Here is a 24,616-nt window from a genome sequence, read left to right on the forward strand (position 1 = left end):
CTGGAGCTCAACACGCTCAAGACAGTGGAGATGATCGTGGACTTCAGGAGAAACCCCCCTGCACTCCCCCCACTCACCATCATGAACAGCACTGTGGAAGCAGTGGAGTCATTCAGGTTCCTGGGCACCACCATCTCCCAGGACCTGAAGTGAGACAACCACATTGACTTCACTGCGAAAAAGGCCCAGCAGAGACTGTACTTCCTTCGCCAGCTGAGGAAGTTCAACCTGCCACAGGAGCTGCTGAAACAGTTTTACTCAGCTGTTACTGAGTCAGTTCTGTGCACTTCTATAACTGTTTGGTTTGGGTCAGCCAGCAAATCAGATATAAGAAGACTGCAACGGATTGTTAGGACAGCTGAAAGGATAATTGGTATGCACCTGCCCAACCTTCACAACTTGTACAACACCAGAGTGAAGAAACGGGCAGGTGACATCATCACAGACCCCTCTCACCCTGGACACAACCTGTTTGCACTTCTGCCCTCAGGCAGACGTTACAGATCTCTGTGCACTAGAACGTCTAGGCATAAGAACAGTTTTTTCCCCAACGCTATCTCCAGCCTAAACAGCTAACATAGCAATTACCCCTGTTTTAGTATTCACTTTTAGTACTTGAGAGAGAGAAAAAATTAGTTGCGTAATTATATATATATATATATTCTATTCATCCTGCTGTATATACAATACAAATCTGTATGTCTTCTGATCCAGATGTATACCACTTTAGTATTATTTATTTTATTTTACTTATTTATTATTATTTTTTCTTAGTTTACTTATTTAAATGTTTCTGTTCTCATGTCATATGTATGTGTGTACCAAGAGCTTCTGTAGAAAACCACAACAAATTCCTTGTGTGTTTGTGCACACTTGGCAAATAAAGCACATTCTGATTCTGATTCTGAAGAACGGCATTTATTTGAAATAGAAATCTTTCGTAACATCATACATTTTAAATATTATACATTATAAATACTTACGGCTCAGAAGGTACTACGAGCCAGGACAAACTCAGGCTTTCAGAAGTGCAACTGTGCTACCCGTAATGCTACCGGCTCCGACGTGTCGCAGTTTTAAAATTCCTTGATTTTCCATGTTTTTTTTTAATGACTGTGGGAACCCTGTATATGAATACACCCTGTGTTTGTGTGTGTGTGGGGGGGGTCTCTCTCACCGTCTACCGCTGATGGTGGGCTGCAGGCTGACTGCTTCTTCAGACGCTGCCTCTGTGATCCTGAAGGTCACTCTGTGCAGGTCAGAGATTCCCACCTCCATGTCCTCCAGCATTCCTATTTCTTCACCTGTGTGGAAGAGATCTGTGTTAATATATATATATATAAAACCTTTTTGAGTCCCTTGTTTGTCCTGAACAGTTAAACTGTCCACTGTTCTTCATATTCTTCACTGTTCTTCATTCTGGCTGTTTGCATATTCGAACCCTTTCCCAGCAGTGACTGTATGATTTTGAGATCCATCTTTTCACAATAATGGACAACTGAGAGATTCAGATGCAAATAATAAAAAAGACTGATGCTCCAGAATTGGTTTATTATCTTGATTATGCTCAGATATTTATTGTTAATCATCAGTCTTTGTGTATAAATAGCCCTCATGTTTCATTGTTCCTTTGTCTAGCTTTGTTCTCTGTACCGTTGTTCACATTTGTTTACTTGTGAGTTTACAACAAGTTCACATTTCTTGTCAAGCCAAGTCTCACACACACACACACACACACACACACACACACACACACACACACACACACACACACACACACACATATATGTGGTGTCAATCGATTAAAAAATTAACTGATTAATCAGACACTTTTTCTGTAATTAACTGCGATTAATGATGATTAAAAATTAGATTTTAATATTTTTCTATTGTAATAATTTCACAGTTACTCTCCAAATTAATGTAGAAACCACTTAAAGTCCTAGCTGGCATGGACCTCACTGCTGAGAGATACTCATCCTCATAACCAAGCTACAGTATAGACGTCCCACTGCCACATCTACACATTACCACCGTTTGCTTAAAGACATTACTAAAGTGTCTTAATTGTCTATGTATTTTCCAAGCTGATGGTCCCATGGGGGTTAATGTAAAGCTCTGTATGTTCAATTAATTTTGGAGCAAGAACCCCCATAAGGAACCATACCGCCAAAGATAACTTGTGTCTCAATAAACTCAAAGTAACTTGCCAAAGTGGTCCTGTCTGAACTGATACTAATACTGCTACTGATATCTCTATGAAACTGATTAAAAAACGAACAAACAACAACAAAAACATTAATTATAGACATTCAACATTAGACATTACAACATTCAACAATCAACATTACAGTATAACTCAAAGCTATCAATTGCAACATTTATCAGTCTTAACTTTAAGTGAATTTAAGTGAACTTAAAACAGGACTTTACAGTCCTGACTAAAAAAATTATAAACGAAATATAGATTAATCCTTATTAAAGATACAATTTTCTCTGCAGCTTTTGTTCTTTGATTAACATTAATGACAGACATCACAGCAACCAGTTTATTAGGCTGCTGTCACTTTAAAACCTGTTGCTGCCGAACATGACGTGGATCTGACATGTCATTTTCTCACAACACTTTAAGCTCATTTAAGATGTTATTTAAGTCATTTAAGACTGTATATTTGAGTATACTCGACAAAACGGGCATTTCGGCATAATTCTCTGTGTTATTATTTGTACAAATGCGAAAGAGAACTCGATACTGATGCGCATCTTTCTGTGCGCACGAGTCGTATATGTGTGTCACAGACACAACATTCACAGACAGCGCGTTCTCATTTGTGTTGTGGTGCTTGATTTGCGTGAATAAGAATGTAATGCTAACCAAATTATTATGGAAAAAAAAACAGATTGCGTTAAATTGGCTATTTTTATCGTGTTAAACTGAAAAATTAATCACATGCGTTAACGTGCTAATTTTGACAGCACTAAAACATATATACACACACACACACACACACATACACTATATTGCCAAAAGTTTTGGGACGCCTGCCTTTACGTGCATATGAACTTTAATGACATCCCATTCTTAATCCGTAGGGTTTAATGTGGAGTCAGCCCACCCTTTGCAGCTATAACAGATTCAACTTTTTTTCTGGGAAGGCTTTCCACAAGGTTTAGGAGTGCATTTATGGACATTTTTGACCAGTCAAGTTCCTCTCACTCACCTATGTCTTTTTGGACCTTGCTTTGTGCACTGGTGCGCAGTCATGTTGGAACAGGAAGGGGCTGTCCCCAAACTGTTCCCACAAAGTTGGGAGCATGAAATTGTCCAAAATGTCTTGGTATACTGAAGCATTAAAGGGATAGTTCACCCAAAAATGAAAATTCTGCACTGTAAAATCCAATAAGTAAACCTTACTTAAAAAAAGCATGCAAACTGATTGCCTTGAAAATACCAAGTAAGGTGAAATAGGAATAGTATGTAGAACTAACAAGTGCCTGTCTAGTATTGTAAACTTACATGAGAGTTCCAGTAACTTAAAACAAATTTGTATCCTTTTCACCTTACTTGGTTTTTTCAAGGCAATCAGTTTGCATGCTTTTTGTAAGTAAGGTTTACTTATTGGATTTTACAGTGTGTCATCATTTACTAACCCTCAGGTTGTTCTAAACCTGTATGAATTTCCTTGTTCCGTTGAACACAAAGGAAGATATTTTGAAGAATGTGGGGAAACTGAACAGTCCTGGGGCACCACTGACTTCCATAGTATATGGTTACAAACTTTCTTCAAAATATCTTCCTTTGTGTTCAGCGGAACAAAGAGATTTATACAGGTTTGTCAGAATTTTTATTTTTGGGGCGAACATCCCTTTAAGAGTTCCTTTCACTGGTGCTAAGGGTCAAGCCCAACCCCTGAAAAACAACACCACACCATAATCCCCCCTCCACCAAACTTTACATTTGGCATCGAATTGCCAGACAGAGAACCTTGATTCGTCACTCCAGAGAACACGTCTTCACTGCTCTAGAGTCCAGTGGCGGTGTGCTTTACACCACTGCATCTGACGTGCTTGCATTGAACTTGGTGATGTAAGTCTTGGATGCAGCTGCTCGGCCATGGAAACCCATTCCATGAAGCTCTCTACACACTGTTCTTGAGCTAATCTGAAAGCCACACAAAATTTGGAGGTCTGTAGCTACTGACTCTGCAGAAAGTTGGCGACTTCTGCGCACTGTGCGCCTCAGGATGCGCTGACCCCGCTCTGTGATTTTACGAGTTTCTGTTGTTCCCAATTGGATTATTTAGTAGTGAGGAAATTTCACGAATGGACAGGTGGCAACCTATCATGGTACCATGCTTGAATTCACTGAGCTCCTGAGAGCAACGCATTCTTTCACAAATGTTTGTAGAATCAGTCTGCATGCCTAGATGCTTGATTTTATACACCTGTGGCCATGGAAGTGATTGGAACACCTGAATTCAATGATTTGAAGGGATGTCCCAATACTTTTGGCAATATAGTGTATGTATAAATTTGCAATTATGTTCAAAAACTTAAAAGCTGATGTGCAATATAGTCAATACAAGCATCCAAATGGAAATGTATATTGTACAAATGCTTAATTACATAAATTGTATGGTACATATCAATACTTTTTAGTATTGAATTATAAGGTGGCATACATTTCTAATCAACATTTCTCCTACATTTTTATGCATTATGAGACTGCTGCCTACATAGGTAGCTGGAGGATTTGAAACAGAGCCATTGTTTGTTTTATATATGAATCATTTTTACCACTGAGGACATGTCCATAGGGAGGTTTTCTTCAGGTTTCATTAACTCAAGGGGTAAATTTGGTCCCTAAAGTAAAGCTAAGTAAAGTAAACATTTACCTGACGTTACATTTGTGCATCTGGCCATCTGACTTCCTCCAAAATATTTACTAGTACTTGTGAACCTGGGAACCCATGATCACATCATTCAGTAATGCTCTTTCCGAAAGCTTCAGCAGATAAGCTACACCCACATAAAAAATAACAGGTTCAGAAGGACTAAAACTAAAACTAAAGCCATAAAAAAATCATTTTCATTGTTTGAAATAAAATAAACATTAACTGCAAAAAAGTACTTTACATTTTTCATTTTCATATAATTTAACTTGATGTGCTAAAAATCATACAAAAAACTACAACTAATACTGCTTAAAACTTTACATGAAATAAAAATGAATATATATATATATATATATATATATATATAAAGCTAAAAGATTTCAGTAATAATACAGTAACATTGCCCAACTCCAACATTCCTTTCAACAAGCCCCACTTGACCAGCTGAATGCTGATCCTGGAACATGTTGTACTTTTTCGCAACCCATTTAATTCTTTAAACATTAGTTCAACTGTTACATGGGTACACGGTTGACACAATAATCTCATCAATTGCAAACAACCGCAGTTATTCATGAGTCATTCACACACACATCATCAAACGTCTTCAACACGGCAACTGCGGTGAACTTAGGTCAAAATCTTTATCGCCTTGAGATGCAGGTACAAGCTGTAATCTGTAATCTAAAGAGCACATGCAGCTGGAAGCATTTGCGTCAAAGTTTGGTTGCCGTGGGAAACAGCCATAAAAATAACCACACAACAAATACACCAAGTGAGACCAAGTGTAAGACAGAACAATAAACCATTCACGCTGTATTACAGTCAGTAAAACCATGAACACAGCCTCAAATGGCTTATTGTTTCAATAAAACACTTCTAATAGCAATATGTAAAATAGAGATGCACCGATATTACAATTCTGGCTCATACCGATAAATTTATATATTAATATTAACTAATATTAAAGTTTCTATACTATTTTGTTTACATAAATTAAAAACAAAACACTAACAACTAAAATAATGCTTCAGTTGTATCGGCATCACAACATTGTTTTGCACAGTTTGAAAAATGGATACTCAGTTTGAGATTTGGTAAAGATTACATTTAACAATTGTATTTAATCATTATGATTTTAAAGATTAAGGGCCCTATCATACACATGGTGCAATGCAGCGCCAGGTGCAACCCAAGTGTTTTTTTTTTGCCATTTGCAGCCCGATCGGTTATCATTTTCACGTCCTGCACCACATTGTTTAAATAGCAAATCCATTTGCGCCCATCTGTCGCCCATGGGTGTGCCGGTCTCAAAACGAGGTGTGTTCAGGCACATTGTTGGCGTGTTGCTATTTTGAGGCAACTGAAATAGACTGCATGTCCCTGTGTGTGTAATAAGCAGAGTGTACGCGAGTTGTGCACCCGCATATAGGCGCATATTACTAACGCGCTCTTTAAATAACAAAACAAATATTGCGCCATTGACTTTAGACCAGGTTTCAGTTGGTCAATGGCGCGATATTTGTTTTGTTAAATATTAAAAGTAAAAGGATTACAATGTAAAAGATTATTATTGTGTGCATAAAGATAAAAATGCTTTGGTGGAATCCAGCTTGCCCCATAGATGGTGTGCTCATCTGTGAGGTTAAATTCATTTCCTCGCTAGAGAAGCGTTCAGTTTTTCTGCTAGCAAATTCCGCCATGTAAATAGTGAATCCGCCATGGCGCGAGTGCAACTGGCTTTTAAAGGGAATTGGAGATGAGACTCTGATTGGTTTATTGCACGTTACGCCCAAAACAGACCCATGACTCATTAAGAGAATAGGGACAACCCTTTTAGACCATGCGCCTGGCACGCCGACCATTTTTCCTGTCCTTAAACTAGCAAACTAGTGCACTTGTGCCTTGTGCTGTAGATCATTCACTTAGATTGTTAAAATAGGGCCCTTAAAATGTAATAACTTTATGTGAGGATTAGATGTCTTAAATGTCTAAATCTACAACTAAGAGAAATGAGAATACACAATTAAATGACACCTGATATGATAACTTTTTTTTTTTAAATTAAAAAAAATATTTTCTAATATCCAATATGGTATCATTACCTTATTGTGTCCTTAGTATAAAAGATGCCAAATTGCAATAAATAGTATATTTATTATTATTATTACTACTAATAATAATCACATGTAATATATTTCATTAAATTAACATTAGGTTTATGTTGGCCAAGCAACAAAGAAACTTGGCATTTAATATGAAATATATGATTAATACTGTATGTGCATTTTTATCTAGCCTCAATTAGGCTTGTTATTATTAATCAATCTAATTGCAGTTATATGAGATAAATACAATAATTGTGCAGTTTAAATATCAATCACATTTTGTCATCCAAATAAAGGAAATTTAAGCGCTTACAGAAAAGGCAAAAGTTCAAAAAGTGCAAAAAATGTGCAATAGTATGGTTCCTTTTCGGGTTAAGGAATAAAGAATATTAAAAAAAAATGTTTTTACACAAAGATATTTATATGAAATAAAAAAAAGGTTTGTGAGTTTAATTATTATATTATATTATATTATATTATATTATATTATATTATATTATATTATATTATATTATATTATATTATATTATATTATAATTCCATGTAAAAAAAAAAAAATCACGTATTAAGGCTTACATTGTAAGTGACATGAACAAAACAGAATGAAATTGTTAATCACAATCATTTATATGACAATTAATATTCATGATCTTGACAGGCCTAGGTTGAATAGATTTAGTTGCATTCAGCAGGTTATTTTGTTGTGATTACATAAGTTTGATCTGATGTAGGACACTTACTGTAAGTACTGAGCAGACTCTCAAACTGGGCCACCAGTCCGACCGCATGCAGCTGTCTGAGAAAGCCCTTGTCCTCCAAACCCGCATATAATCGCATGACAAATCCACATGCCAGAGCAGCCAGCTGTGAACACAACAAACTTCTAGTCAAATTGTACTCTTAATGTTACCAGAAGACCGACTTGGCTCAGATTTTTTAACATTAGCAGCACTAGATTAACACCAAAATGATATGGACAAAACAATGACAAACTGGTCTAGATGGTTTTGCATTAAAGTCAGAACAAAACTCCCCTTTCCCCAAAACACATTTGACTAAAAGACCAGCCAATCATGTTAAGTCACATAACGCTTTACAGTAGCTTCAAGGTAATAAGAAAACAGCAGTTTTAACATTGTAAAGTTCTTCAATTATGAAATGAATACATATTCAGCTGTAATGGGGCGTTCACACCAGATGCGACTTGCGCAAATAAATTGTGCTATTTGTGCGTAGTTGGACGCTTGAACATTTTAAGTTTACTCGCTTCATTCGCACGTCACATTCGCTTCATTCGCACATGAAATTCACAACAGATGCAAATTCGCGTCATGAGAGGGGCTCTCCCGCTCGTCAGCAGGAAAGTAGTTGTAAAATATGGCGAATAAGCTAAATTTGCCGGCTTTAGCTAGCTTGTAGTCTCAATATGTATATATATAGCTCAAATTGAGTAAAGACTTATTTACTAATCCTTTTTATTCCTGTTTCTATACAAGTATTAAGATGTACAGCGACAATGATCTTGTCCTCCATTGTTGTTTCGGATTTCTGCCTCAGCTAGCTACGTCACATCACTACTAGAGCAAGCTCCTGATTGGTTAACGTGGCGCGAATTTTTCAACTTGCACGATTCGCGCGAATCACACGTCAAGCGTCCGAAACGCTAAATTTGCGCCGCGTCATTCGCGCGATTCGCGTCTTGGCATTGACTTAACATGTACATCACTCGCGCTTAACACTTCATTTGCGTCTGGTGTGAACGCACCTTGAAGCAGCTCTAGATGTCATTATTCAACTCAATTCAGTTCAGTTCAATGTTAATTCACTTTAGTTCAATGATGATGTCAGTGTTGCAAAGTTCATTAGTTTTGAAGCAAGCTATAAAGCAGCTCTACAGAAGATAATAGTGTCATTACTCAGCTTAAGTCGGTTCTATGTTGATCCAGTACGATTTCAAAGTTTGTCAATTTTGAACATTGAAATTAATTAAATGAAATGAGTTAATTTCACTCAAATAATAATGAAAGTTCATTGTACTTAATAGAAAAAAGCTGTGTGAGCTCAATTTTATGGTAGTAAGCTGAAATTAATATATTTGAGTTACAGCAGATTTCTAATTCCCAGCATACTTTGCATCAGACTGTATAAGGAAAATAAATGTTGAAATAAAGTGTTATGCACAAGATTAACATAGGAAGACACAGAGTAAGATAAATGTTTAATATTGTGTTATGTTGGAATTTACAGAGGGTTTTATTTTAGTTTTGTAGGGTTACCACTGTGGTGAAGAGTAGAGCCTGTGGTTAGGCTAAAGATGGGCTGCAAAACTTTTTAAACCACATATATTCAATATTGCTTTATTATATACATGCAAGTCTATAATAACTGTCTCTTTGATAGTTATAATAGCAAGTTATAATAACATGTTATTTGCCATCTAACATGTTGGATCTGAATGTGTTGTTTATGTAAATGAACTGTATGTAATTAAAGACCCTCTGTGGTGAAAATCAAGTTTTTAATGTTGTTTATATGTGGTGTGTTTAATATGCTTTAAAACAAACCATGTGCAAATTCAGTCAACACCATTGCTGAATAATTTCTCTTTAACATGGCACTCATTTAAAGACAGTCTCAAACCCGCGGTTGGAAATCGCTGGTGTTTCTGACGTCACAAACTATCTCGTAACCAATCACGTCAACGTGCCGACGGGCTTTAGCATATCATTAACCGTGTTTTTAGCATATCATTAACCGAGTCTCTTGTGAATATATATTACGGTATATTTTTCTGTTGATATGAAAAATTGGGTAGATTTAGCAACATAGTGGGTGTACATTATGTTATGATGAACTATCTGCCTTTCTCCATTGACGTTCTGAGGTGTTCAAAGGAGCATTTCTAAGGATGCTGATTTTTAGACTGAGATGGCGAATGGGAACATGGTTTGTGTAACATTAGCAATGTATTATTAGCTGTTTGATAACGGTCCCTTTACCGTTATGTATCCGAAATTGTAAAAAGCGTTACCACTGTCCAGCGTTTACCTCAGTAAGTTGACAGAGTGGGTCTCTGAGCTTGTGCGAGCGGGGGGGAGTTAGGGCTAATTAGCATATTCATTTATTTGCATATGTTAAAAGCAATGCAATGCTGTAGAGTTACATTCAAGCTATTTTAAGGCATGAAGAATTTTTTCTGCCTTGTGTCTTGTTCGGAGTCCCGGCAATCATGTCTAGATTGGATTCAGGTTCCATGGCACTCATGCTCCATGTTTTTCACATGTGACCGCACGGGTTCAGTGCTTTCTTGTCTCGTGTGTTTGTTTTCAATGGACAGGTGCACTTGTGTTGTCATGTTCTGAGTAGCAAGCGGCTTGTGTTTTATCCGCTGCATACTTTCTTGTTATGTTTTGTATCAACACGCAGTTTATGAGTGTTCTTACTAGCTGCATGTTTGTGTCTTGTTTTGTTTGAGCACATGGCTTGTAATTGTATTCGCTGGCCCTGTGCTCGTGTTTTTGTTTTGTTTGGTGTGAGCTTGTCATGTTTGTTTCTATGTGCCATGTGCTCTCTTGTCTATAGTCTAACCCCATCTTTATTGTTATGTGATTATTGGTTAATTTTCCCCATCTATCCTTCCTTGTTGATATGATACATATCATGATACAGAGGTTATGATACGATATGATACATCATGATACTGGTCTGCACTAAATTTCATCTCAGCAGAATTTAGTATAACAGCTGTTTGCATACTATAGGGCCGTTGCTAACGATAGGCAGGGTAGACAGGCATGATGTACTTCTGTAGGCCAAAACCCAGAAGAAAGTGAACATTTTAGCCCCAGTTCCATCACCCTGAAGTTTCTGAATGGGTTTTTGTTTAATAACATTAAACTGCAAGCAAGGAAGCACTTTTATCCACAGTAGAGACAGAGCATGTCCACTTGGTTGCCAGGTTGAGAAAAATAGGTTGACATTAAAAACACCATATTGCGCAAGTGTGAAGCTCTGGCAGGGGATTACACATCTTGATCTCAGTCCTGTCCCAGTTCACAGTGTTTGGATCTAGAGTTTTTCCCCATGAGGTAATTTTTTTATAACAAATAAAAAGCCCATTGCTCTCTGCATCACAGAGGCCCTGTTTCCACCAGATATTAAGATGCATTTTGGTCGATCGGATCAAAAGTGGATGAAAGAGACATGCCCATTTACACCTGGTATTTTAATCCATTTTGTCCACTTTCAACCACTTCTGTCCTGATTTTTTAGAGGGGAGGGTCTATGGGTGGGTAAATGTATAGTTTTTTCGATCTACAAAATAAGCTCACACAATTTACATATGAATTCGACCAGAGACAGCAGAAAAACATACTGAGAGCATCAGCTTTCATTTCTGCTCCGACAGCCGCAAGACTGGCCGAACACTGTGAAATCAGGAATGGTGAGAGAACATTGTGATTGGTGCATTTTTCATCTTCAAATCAAACTTGGGTCTTCAGCCGACAAAGTTTAAATCCCATCTGGCTAGCGTGAATCCCATAATGTTTACCCATTAGGTCAGTAGGCGGTCTTTTGCGCTTAGGACTGCATATGCTCATTGGCTGGTCTAGACTGAGAAATATGCTTTTTTAACACTATTTGAGCATAAGAAACAACATTTCTGATGCGAAATATATTATTTAATTGAGAGTTTGGCAAGCAGTTTTTGAGACTTCAGGATTCCTCCATTCAAAGAGATATAGAAGTTTGTCTTGGATGCCTGAAATAGCTGCCCAGAGACGTTGCAAATATGGGCATCGAGTGCACAGACATTCTTTGAAAGGGACTTTTCTGCACTCAGCCTGCTACAGTAGCCACTGAGCTCATGCTCAGGTTAAGCTGGAAAGAGACTGACGTCCACCAATGTTTAGATGGTGCTTGGGAGGCCTAATGTTTACACTTTTGGGAGAGATAAACCCTTGAATGGCATATTAATAGTAGCCAATGAACAATAAACTGGATTGAGAGAATGGATTTTAACATAAAAACAATGTCCATATTTGACCTTTACGTGCCTTTTAAATAAGTTTGTTATGAGATAAGTGTTAATGGTTTTGGTCACTCACAGCTTGGCTGAAGACTGTGTCTCGTCTCTGCTGCAGCTGCAGACCCTGCGCTGTGCTGCACGCCGCCTCCTGGAGCAGCACGAAGATCACCGAGCGTCTGGCTCGCTCCGCCACTGCTGCCACACATTCTTTCAGGGACTGAACCAGGACACTGAGCTGATCCCGCCCATCCACAGCTGTCAGGGGACGATCTGAGGAAAAAAAGGACATTTGTGACCCAGTTTCCCAATAGCCTTCTTTTCCAAAAGATCTTTATTGTTATGTGATTATTGCTTAATTTTCCCCATCTATCCTTCCTTGTTGATATGATACAAATCATGGTACAGAGGCCATGATACGATATGATACATCATGATACGGGTCTGCACTAAATTTCATCTCAGCAGAATTTAGTGTAACAGCTGTTTGCATACTATAGGGCCGTTGCTAACGATAGGCAGTGCAGACAGGGATGATGTACTTCTGTAGGCCAAAACCCAGAAGAAAGTGAACATTTTAGCCCCAGTTCCATCATCCTGAAGTTTCTGAATGGGTTTTTGCTCAAAATAAAGTCTGTGGTGAACACAAGCTTCAAATAATGATACAAAGACATCTTATATGCCAAAAGAACAAGGTAAATTTGATTTCTCATCTCATTAATAGAGAAACATGGCACAGACTGAGGTAATACATACATGCGCCAACTGAGGGGAAAAAAAGGACATCTGTGACCCAGTTTCCCAATAACCTATTTTCCAAAAGACCTTCCAAAACCTTCCTTCCAAAAGACAATTTAGAGTGACTGGCTGTGTGTCACAATTGTATATCTGCTATTAAGCTATAGAATGCTGCAGGGATGACGTACTTCTGTAGGCCAAAACCCAGGAAAAAGTGAACATTTTAGCAGCAGTTACATCATCCTGAAGTAAATGGGTTTTTGGTTAAATGCCTGAAATAAGGTCTGTAGCGAACACAAGCTCAATATATTTTCATGGGTTATTCTACAATATAAAATACATCAGTAATACCCTCTTGTGATTTTATTAAAACTTTACTTGTCTTGTAAAAGGCAGTTGCTAGCAAGTGGCTAAAGGTTTTTTGAGGATGATGGCATGTCACATAACCTATCCATGTTTACATCTGTCTAATCTTACTTGCCTCTACCAAGTGACAGATAACACACACACACACACACACACACACACACACACACACACACACACACACACACACACAAACAAACAAAAACATGGGAAGCGTTTTCATTTCCTTTTCGTAAAAGTTGATAAGCCTGTTTATTTATGCATGCAAGACTACATGGTTAGTTGCATTGTTTTATTTGCATTTAGCATTGTGCACTGGTTGGTTTTATATTTGGGAATGAATTCAATGGAATAACAAAGCTAAAGTTATACAAGATTTGTGATCTACAATTAATACAGTTTTATATCTGCAATTAAAATAAAATAAAGGGAGAGTCTGTTCTGTAAAGGAATGAAAAACTAAAGCCCACCCGCAATAAAGACTACAATGCACTTACAAAGCACACAGCATAAAGCGGATCAGAGCATTAGAATAAGCTGTGTTTAATGCTTGCAGCATTCACGAGTCTGTTTGTTATCTAAATTACAGACTGAAAGAACTACATCTCTTATCATATTCCCAAGAGCCACGAGACAGAATTAGACCAAAGTTAGCAGATATGATCTCTGGGTCACTGGAATTGGCTTCCTTGTCTGAACATGGTCTGGAATATAAACTTCCCATGCCGCACAATTTACTTCCCAGGAGCTGGATTCAAACAATAGCTGTTATATAGCGTAGCCATTTGACAGGTGAATAAACAAGAATTTGGTAGAGTACGTTACACAGAGTATTGTTTCGATTTTGGCTATTTTTGCTCCGCCAACAGCGTAGCCAAACGAGTCTCCAAGCGAAACACAGTATAGTGCTGTTTCTGAATGATTCTCTTGAAATAATGATTTAATGACTCATTAAGCCAGTTACTTGCTTTGTTCCTAAATGAATCAACTTTTTGAACAAATTGGTTGAACAAATTATTCAATGGCCCAATCATAAAGACAGTCACTTTCTTCTTTCTTCTTCGTTTGAATGAATCAGTTGAAAGAACAATTCGATTTCCCCTTTATAAAGACATTCACTTAAACAAATGATTTAAATACACACTCATAAAGATAGTCACTTTCTTTGTTTCTAGCTGAATCAATGTTTTTGAACAATTAATGATTCAATGACTCACAAATAAAGATAGTCATATGCTTCATTCCTGATTGAATCAACATTTTTGAATGAATCGGTTAAAATTAAAAATTCAGCAACATACTGTACTCATAGAGACAGCCACTTGTTTTTTTTTTTCTTCTTGACTGAATCAGTGCTTTGATATTAATTGGTTGAATGATTGACTCGTTCATTAAGACAGTCACGTAATTCATTGCCGAATTAATAAATGTTTACTAATGAATCGGTACAACAAATGATTTAACGATTCCCTCATACAGGCAGCCACTTCCTTGATTTTGGAATGAATCAGTTCATTTGAACAAATTTCTCAATGACTCGCTCATAATGACATCAGTTTTGAACGAACTGAGTAAACAAATGATTCAACGACTTGTTCATGAATTGTAATATTTTTATATATATATATATATTTTGATATGTTTTATATATATCACTAATCACAGTAAATACGAATGATAACAATATTTATTTATATAAATTAACATTATTGTTACAATACCACCGGTGTATTAAACACACGACGAGGAGATAAGAATCAAATGAGTCTTTTACTTGAAAATACTTTAAAAAATTCTGATGAGCAAATTGATTACTGGTGTGAATTTTGAGCCAAAACAATGGCACTGACATATTTTATGATAGGTCAGTGAAAATCATTTTAGTTAAAACAGCTCAAACATGCATTTTAGTCTGGGACTAGACTTAAGCCTTATCTGTGAAACCAGAGGAAAGACTGTAACATGTTAAGACACTTGCCTCAAAAAAAAAAAAAAAAATCCATTCTAAACCTCAAATGTAGCTGCCCTGTTGAAATTTCACTTGCGCTAGCTTGTTATACTTGCCATTTTGTCATTCAGCTCAGTAAATCGTAATAAAGCAGTTGTTGTTTTAGACAGAAGTGCATGAGAAAATTCCTTGCTTCAATTGCTTTCATGGGCATTTGTTTTGCAACAAGATCCGTGTTTGAATGTTTTTTGCATTAGTCATCAGATTTTTGGCAGTAAACTCACCTGCAATGAACTACTTTTTTTAATGACCCCATTACCCAAAAGCAGAGTCAATTTAATAGTTTGGTTTCCACCCTGGGTGTATTCACACTTTTGATCTGTATTGCTGCTCAGTAAATTAATTTTTTCTGTGCATGACATGAGGCATCAACCTAAACTGGTCCAACATCATTTCATCATGCCTTTGAATGAAGGGCAATTCCTTGTGCTATGTGAAGTATTTACAGACACAATAGCATTTTATACTGCAATGAAATGTTACCATTGTCACACAAAATGTAAATACTGCTGTGAAAGATCTTGCATAGATGCAGTGTTGTGTGAGAAGAAAACATTAGCACACATTTGCATTCTTATAAACAAACAATTCAGCAATTATATTACTTTAGACATTAACAAAGCAAGCAAGATTTCTGAAGTGAAAATTAAACAGTTTACAGTCAGTGAGAATCAATAACCTATTCTCAAGGTTTAGACTGTTAGCTTAGAATTCCAACCTTTGCTTAATAATATATGGAAAATGATCAGAAATTAAGTATAAAATGAGTTTAGAATAACAAAACGTATCATTACTAATGAGTAAATTCATTATATTGTAGATTGCAGCAGGCAGAACCTCAAAGTGCAGTTTCAGATGGTGTCCAAATGATGGCAGCATCGGCTGTATTAAAAACTGCACACTTGTGCTGCTTGTCATCGCTTGTACAGTTTTTTTCACACTTTAATAGCACTGGGTGTCAGAAGTTGCTTTTAACTATTCCTGTTTGACAGAAGATCCGTGGATGCTGCTAAAATTCATCTCTCAACTGACAGATCTGACATGTGCTTGGGAAAAAAGACGTGGGATGTTATTCAAGTGTGAAAAAAAAAAAAGAGTAAAACCAGTGAAAAGTCAAGAGTCAAAGTGGAAAATTTGCCATCAGAAGCTCATCTAGCATGCCTAAAGTTGGTGAAGCATGTGGAATATTACTACTATTAAAATTTTGAGGAACAAAATGATCATTTTTGAGAGTTTCATCTTCACTATTCTCTACTTGAGATTTTTTTCAGACCAAAATTCAAATGATAAATCAAATGCAATTTCAAATCCTCATAATGGGGGAGCATGAAGCGCAACAATTATTTTCATAATCAATCCCGAGCAATGTTATAACTAATTTAATTAAATGGTTGTTTTTCTTTTCTCACAGTTTATGCTTCACCATAAAAGGAAACTAAATCACCTTTAAGCAGTTAATTGATCATTCCAGCATCTGTTTGGCATATTTGATTTATTATTTTAACATTTAATGGGGTTTTTAACTTTAGTTAGTGTGTAATGTTGCTGTTTGAGCATAAACAACATCTGCAAAGTTACGATGCTCAAAGTTCAATGCAAAAGGAGATATTTTCTTTTACGGAAATCACTTTTTAAGGACTACAACAAACGGCTGGTAGGAACTACAACATGCTTCTTCCCGGGTTGGTGACATCACAAATCCCAAAATTAACACAAACCCCGTCCCCGAGAACACAAGCAAAGGGGGCAAGGCCATGTTGCGCTGCTTTAGAGAAGAGGAAGAGTTGTTGTAGTAGAGTGTTGTTGCCTCATTTTAGCTGCGTGAGATTCTCCAGCTTTGTTGTTGTTGAGCAACTGAAGCGTGAGCTTTTAAAGCTCCGCCCTCTTCTGGAAAGCTCATTTGCATTTAAAGGGACACACACAAAAATGGTGTGTTTTTGCTCACACCCAAATAGCTATAATAAATGATCCGTGGGGTATTTTGAGCTGAAACTTCACAGACACATTCTGGGAACACCAGAGACTTATATACATCTTGAGAAAAGGGGCATATTAGGTGCCCTTTAAGCATTCGATGGCTCAGTGCAGCTGCAGGCTTGAGCTTCTGATTGATCATTTGGTATTAGAATTGGAAATTAGCATTGGTTTATCGTTGGACAGAGACGTACCAGGACTGTGTGAGGTGATGACGTCAGCGAGCGTGTGGCAGGGCGCTGATTCCTGGTTGTTGTTGTCCTGCTCCTGTAATTTATCCACCATGGCAATGACACAGTTCAAACTCTTCGCCACACTGGCCCAGACCCTGTCCTAGAAGAGTCAAAGTAAATGTTAATGGACCAACACTTACATCACATAAACCTAACATGTAAACCAGCCACAGTCGTGACAAGCACTGAGTGTGCAAGTGTATTCTACAATGATAATTTGGGAGATTCACTCCCATTTAATGCGCTAGTCACTAAAAAGTGTACATGGTCCATAAGCAGGCTCAGACTTTTTTATTGTTTGCATCTTCTGCACTGATTATGGGGCAAAAAATAGCCAGACATGAACTCAAGCCTCCATTCAGAGTCTGTCACTAATTTTCCTGCAATTTACTATACTAATATATTATGCATTTTTAAATAAATGTTAAATATATTAATAATATTAAATTATTATTACATATTACTAATTTTTTTTTATAATTTATAATTTTGTATATTTTATATATCAACATGTATTATATAATGTATATATTATATAGTATAATGAATTTTTATTTACACTGATGATGCACTTTTTTGTTATACACACATACAAAGTATATATATATATAATATATATATATACACACACACAAACACACACACACACACAGATAAATAACACTTCCATCCGAATAATTTGTGTTTGCCTGTTTTCCACTTCTGGGGCTTTATTGCAGAAACTTCCTTAAATGTTAAATTAAGATCTAGATGAGTTCAACAGAACGTATATAGATCCTAATTGAAATTCTGCATGGTTACGAAGTCAGGGTGTTTCTGTAATATGGCTCTGGGTCTCATTAAAAAGCACTGTAGAAGCTGCACACACACACAAACGTACTGCTCGGACTGTCAAGCTCAAGTTCAATATGTTACCGGTTACCGCAAAAATAATTTTTCACCCTGGAATATTGTCTAGAGCACCAAAAGATGAAAAAGACGTGATGCAGGAGGAAAAGAAACAAGTGCTTTGAGCCTTTAAAGGAAAAAAAAAAAATACTTGCATTTTCCATTTTATCATACCTATTTATGGAGAGCTAGAGAAAATAAAAGGACTTCTCATAATGTTTTTACTTAGCACTTGCTGCTTGCTACTACGTTTATGCAAATTTCTACATTGGCTGATAGAATTCTATTGGCTAAGAGAAAAATGACAAAATACATCCGCTATAAATATTGGGAGAAGTCTAGCTTAAAGTACAGCAAACTTCAGGCTTCGTTCTCCTTTCCTCTGTGAATGGAGCTCAAGGGCACACAAGTTATTTTGGCATTGATTAGAGATGCTTGTCTTATCTTGGCCTCTAATCCTCTCCTGTTAGCCATGGTTATGACACACACACACACACACACACACTCTTGAAGGCAATTACAGGATCTAGAAACCACAGTTTAACAACCGCGTTTCACAGCACCATTGACTAAACAAACAGAACACATTCTTGAGCCCCTTAATACGAGGTTGTAGTTTGCGGTCATCCTTCAGTTACTGTGGCAAAGATTTATACTAACAGATGCTAATGGTGGCTTGCCGCATGTGCTAATGCCACTGGCTTGGTTGTTATCCGTATCCCTGATTCGCCTCTAGTCCTGTGGAATGATTCAACCTCTCAAGATCCTATCAAATACATCAGAGCACAGCTGCTGCTTCTGTCAGTCTCTGTGAAGAGCTGCAGAGACAAGCAGCACATGAGGAGCAAGACTTGAAACTAATATCAGTTTACAAAAGGAACCCGTTCAGTTTAATACTATAGGGTTTGTTTAAATAGTAAAAGTGCTATTTGTCTTAGCAAACACCACTTAAAACAGTGTTTATGAGCAAAATGTAGTTATATAGTATTAGTATTCATTCACTACATTTTCTGAAGACAATCTGTGGTATTTGCCCATGCAAAATTACTAAGAGTTAAAAATGATTAACTCTTTTAACACACCCCGCCACATGCCTAGACCTGCAGGTCTTATACATTGCATGCAGTAGTAGAAAATGATACAGGGCCACGACTGACTGTGTGATGAAGCCTATTAAAATGCAGTTAAAATGCCGCTAAAATTCAAGATATGAGGGCAAAAAAGACCCCTGTATGGGTTATTTATATCGTATGATATAGTTTAGCAATATCCCACGAGCAAGAGTGCTGTTTTTCTTGAATACCTGAATGATTGCAAATGTGATAATGATTTTAAATAACAGTTCAATAAACATTACATTTTAGACACAATATTGTCAATATTGTCTGTTTTTACTCAATTTCGCCAATGAAAATAGCTCCAAACAAAGCCAGAGCAGAACTGTCGGGCAACACATCGGCGTTTCATAACTGAATGAACCCGTGGTTTTTAAAGAATCAAGTGAGCCAATGATTGAGTGACCATTCATAAAGACTAGAGCCGCACGATTCTGGATAAATTGATATTTACGATTTTTGTTTGTTTGTTTCAAATAGAGATCGTGATTCTCCCACGATTCTGAACGGACGATTAAACAAAAGGTTCTGACAAAATGTTAATTGATGCCATCTATTTAAAAAGGTTTAATTAATTTGAAAGAATTGTTAAAAAATTGGTATGAAGAATGATTCAATGACTCACTCATAAATACTTCACTTGTTTCATTACTAGATGAATCAGCATTTGTGAACAAATCTCTTGAATGAATGATTCAATGACAAATACATTTTTTAACAGCCACTTGTCTCCACCTACTGGTGAAACGATATAATGATACAATCATTATTTGAGGCGACAACTTACTTTCAAAAGGCGATGTGCTCTATTTTGATCGGTGCTGTAGACATCAGTGTTTATATCTGAACTCAAGGGCGTAGATTTGGTTTCAACTTTGGGGGGGTTGAACGTTGGTATGGTTGTATTGTATTGGGGGTGTTGTAACTGATGGATTTGAATATTGGGGGGGTTACATCCCCCCCATCCCCCCCACAAACTACGCCCCTGTCTGAACTATAAACTTTTATCCCAGTACTTTTAAAATAATAAGAATACTTGTAACACATAAATAATGATACTGTGTGGTTAAAAAGACTGTTTGTGAAGCTGTTTCATACCTATATATGACAACTGCTCTCTCTGGGTCAGTGGCAGCGCCAACACAGGTTAGGGTGTTCCGGTATGATTTTGTCAAAGGTTTAATAGAAACAGGCGATTCATTGTCATTTAGGAATGAGAATGCATGAGTGTTTGAATCAAGATCGCGATCTCATGAATAATAATGAGACACTGATGAGTCTTCACCACACTTTAGTGAAAGAAAACTTCACATCCTGTAATGTATACACAAAGACAAATTCAAACCTGAAAGCTGAAAATAGCACAAAAAGGTTTAAATTAACTAGTTTTCTCTGACTGTGAAAACTAACGAATGGTAACATTGACTACTATGATGTTCAACACACATGACTGTTAAAATTTGGTTTAGGGTTTCATGACCCTTTAACGATTAATCATGCAGCTCTAATAAAGTTGCTTCACTTGCTTCATTCCTGAATGAATCAGCCATTTAGATGAATCGGCTGAATGACTCACTCATTAAGACAGTGAAATGCTGCCCCCTATTGTCAGTTTTAGTTTTAGTTAAGAGTGTCATCTCATTTTTCATTCATATTCAAGCCATTTCTGAGCTGCAATAAACAGCCTGTGTAAATATACCTAAATGCCACTTCAGATGCAGCTTCTGAAAAAAACAACAACATTGTAGCCTTAAAAGATTATGTAAATTAAAATATTTTTATATCTTTTGGCCATAATTTGTCAACCAAAATTGATGTGCGATTAATTTGCAATTAATTAGATGAATTAATCAGCATATCTAAGGTTATTAATTCGATTTAAAGTTGCAATCACTTGACAGCCCTGATTTCTACAGTTTTTTCAAGTGATTTATTTACTGATTATAATGACTGACTTGAAACCCTATCTAACAAATAAACACACAGAAGTGAACAACACTTGCCCATTCCTCCTCGTCGTACTCTTTGTGGTGTGGGATGGAGTCGGAGCGGAGAGGAGACGCTTTGCTTTCTTTCGGGGGCGTCTGAGTGCCGTCAACATTATTGCAGACGGTGTGCGGCTCCTCGGTCACGCCTGGGGGCGAGTCGGCCTTGGGAGGGCTGGATGGAGTAGAAGTCTGACTTTTGCTGACGTAGCCGGGACGGGCGGCGTGCAGCGCTAGGAGGGCGCTCTTCACCAGCTCATCTTTCAGAGCACGAACAAACTGATCTGTCTGCAGAGAGAGAGAGAGTAGGGTGCATTTGATAACCCAGCATTTAATAACCAACATTTCATTAAATTACAACAGAGCATAAGAGTGTGTGACAAAGATTAAAGGGTGGGGGACGAGAAGCATATCAGAAAACTAATAAGCAGACAAGAGCAAACAGTGATGGCACAGTCGATAGAAAGAGAAGAGTGAAGTATGAGAATGCAGAAGAAAGAGGAAGAAGAATTAGAGAGACACAAAAGAGGCGCTGGTTCTTCTGAAACAAGGTCTCGGCACAACAACAATATATGATTCAATTAATCTTCAGAAGCGCTGGGATATTGAAAAGTAGCAGGACGACCTCATTTATATTCGTAGGTACTTGTACATATGTATATGTTTGTATGTTTGGAGAAACTGACACATAGGCAACAAGTCCAAAAGTTTGATTTCACAATCTCATTGTTTATGAGTCATGGAGAAACTGTATCTGAGAAAGAACTTTTTGATGTCAAATATATTTATAAATGAAATCAAGATGAAAGTCTGTGAAAAATCTATTTGATAATTTCATTATCAAAGCTCAATAAATAAACATATTCCAACGTAAAACTGTTAAACATATTTAATTAATCTGTTTAATTAAGTACAATAAAATCCACCAATTAGAACCTTAAAAGTTCTTGACATCTCTAAAGTTCCTCTCAAAGTTGCTATGTGCAATAAAGTTCTTATTGCACATAGCACATGCACAAACTACAGGTGCTAACCCAATCTCACAGATTAGCTTCACTTTAAGATTAACTTCACTTTTGCTTCTTGTAAAGCGCTTTGAGTTGAAACTTAAAGGTGCACTATTGGGGTTCAAAGAGCTGTGGCATTGCTTAAAAAAGCAGAAAAGAACCCAGTTAGGCCTCGCTTATCTTTCCAATGTACCAGTAAGGTTTACTTGTGCGCTCATATTTCAGGGGGAACTGAACAGATGCTGCTGTTATTTTAACAGCAGTGGATGGGACATTTGCACTAAATCAACACTCCTGTTACCTTTTCTCAACCCCACCAATCATTAATGAAGATATGATAATCACACCCAACAATTCATCAAATTCTCCAGCAATGTCCTGTCTGAAATGACGGTATGTTTTAATGCAGCTATGTTTAATCTCAATGGCATTTTAACAAGCCTGGTCGGCTTCACGTTCTCCACACTGAGTTACTGGCAGCAGGATGGCATTCCTGTGGGACGATTTTTCATTGTCAGTGTCATTGTGAGTGATGCCTCATCAAGCGTCAGGATCTGAATGTTCCGTGTCTTTATAAAAACCCACATTCCTGAGAACAGGAATTTGTTCCAAGCGTTCATTCTCAGACATGTGCAACAGTGACAACAGCTGCATGAAAGGTCAATAGACTATACTTAGAGCTGTTCTGACATTTATCATATGGGTTTAGAGCTCAGCTACCCAAACTTTCTTTTGCCACTTCAATAAATGTTTATTAAACTGTTCCCTGCCACACATTAAGAAAACATGGAAACATTTTACTTTTGATTTATCTTCATTTATATGCACCAATTGAACAGTTCCTAACTACTAAATGCACTTATATTGATGCACACAAATGAAAATGAATAAATAACACTCTTACCTCTTTTAAATTAGAGAAACCTTAAAAAATAAATATTTTGAAACAATGTAATTGCTATTTGGTCAAAATAATAAATAATAAAACAAAAATAGTTAAAATAAAATAAAATAAAATGCATATTTTGAATAAACTTTGTTACAATTGCTGTTTGGTCAAAATAATAAAACAAAAATAATGAAGAAAAAAACAAACAAACACGTAAAATAATGATTACTGTGAAAATGTAAAATAACTTAGTTGTTTGTAAATTAGTTGTAAATCCTTGGTATAAAATAAAATAATAAAATAAAAAACTAAATAATAAATAAATGAATAAATAAAATAAAACACAAAACAAAACAAAAAAATATTTTGAATCAACTTCGTTACAATTGCTGTTTGTTGAAAATAATAAATAATAATACAAAAATAATGAAAAAAATATATAAATAAAACAAAACATTTGCTGTTTGGTATGAATAAAATAAAATAAAATATTTTGATTCAACTTCGTTACAATTGCTGTTTGTTCAAAATAAATAAAACAAAAATAGTAAAAAAAACAAACACACACATAAAATAATGATTAATGTGATAGCTCAAATAAATAAATAAATAAATAAATAAATAGTTTGTAAACTGGTTATAAATCCTTGGAATAAAATAATACAATAAAAAAATAAATAATAAATAAAAAAATAAATAAAATAAAACAAAACAAAAAATATTTTGAATAAACTTCGTTACAATTGCTGTTTGGTCAAAATAATAAAACTAAAAATATAGTGAAAAAATATAAATAAGACAAAGCAATTGCAGTTTGGCATGAAAAAATGAAATAAATTATATTTTGCTTCGTTACAATTGCTGCTTTGTTAATATGATAGCACAAACAAACAAACAAACAAACAAAACAGACAATCTACATAGTTCCTAAACATTTTAAACAAACTTAGATACAATTGCTGTTTGATCAAAATAATAAAAAAAATAAAAACAAAACATTTTTTAAACAAATCAGCTACAGTTGATGTTTGGTCAATGTTATAGATAGCTCTATAAATAAATAAATAAATAAATAAGTTGTAAATTGTTGTTTGGAATAAAATTAATAAAATAAAATAAAAAAATAAAATGAAATAATTGTCACCACCCTAGACTGTGTATGTGTAGAGATGTACAGATCTAATGCAACATCAACACGCACCCACGCAAACACTCGCTCACGGTTGGAGATTTCAATCAGCAGAAGCGTGGCAGCTTTAGCGTCTGATCATGCGGTGGCCGTCACACTTCTAATCAAGGAGGTGAAGAGAGGCGGCAGAGAGAATTAAGTAATGAAGGCGGCTGATTGCCGATACTCCGCTGTGGCAGAAACAATCTCTGTGTC

At 36.3% G+C, this 24,616-nt stretch overlaps 1 protein-coding gene across 11 annotated transcripts in view; it reads right to left on the reverse strand.

Moving 5' to 3' along the window:
* Positions 1–24,616, reverse strand: part of inpp4b (inositol polyphosphate-4-phosphatase type II B) — a 244,590-nt gene that overhangs the window by 20,318 nt on the left and 199,656 nt on the right. For all 11 annotated transcript variants that reach the window (XM_048196107.1, XM_048196108.1, XM_048196110.1 and 8 more), the window contains 5 exons: positions 21,355–21,624; positions 17,310–17,448; positions 12,112–12,302; positions 7,744–7,867; positions 1,178–1,304 (listed from right to left, as the gene is read on the reverse strand). In XM_048196107.1, the coding sequence (XP_048052064.1) occupies positions 1,178–1,304; positions 7,744–7,867; positions 12,112–12,302; positions 17,310–17,448; positions 21,355–21,624 (851 nt within the window). The remainder of the gene's footprint in view (positions 1–1,177; positions 1,305–7,743; positions 7,868–12,111; positions 12,303–17,309; positions 17,449–21,354; positions 21,625–24,616) is intronic.

Source organism: Megalobrama amblycephala, linkage group LG7 (assembly GCF_018812025.1).
Source record: "Megalobrama amblycephala isolate DHTTF-2021 linkage group LG7, ASM1881202v1, whole genome shotgun sequence".
In the NCBI taxonomy this organism is placed as follows: domain Eukaryota; kingdom Metazoa; phylum Chordata; class Actinopteri; order Cypriniformes; family Xenocyprididae; genus Megalobrama; species Megalobrama amblycephala.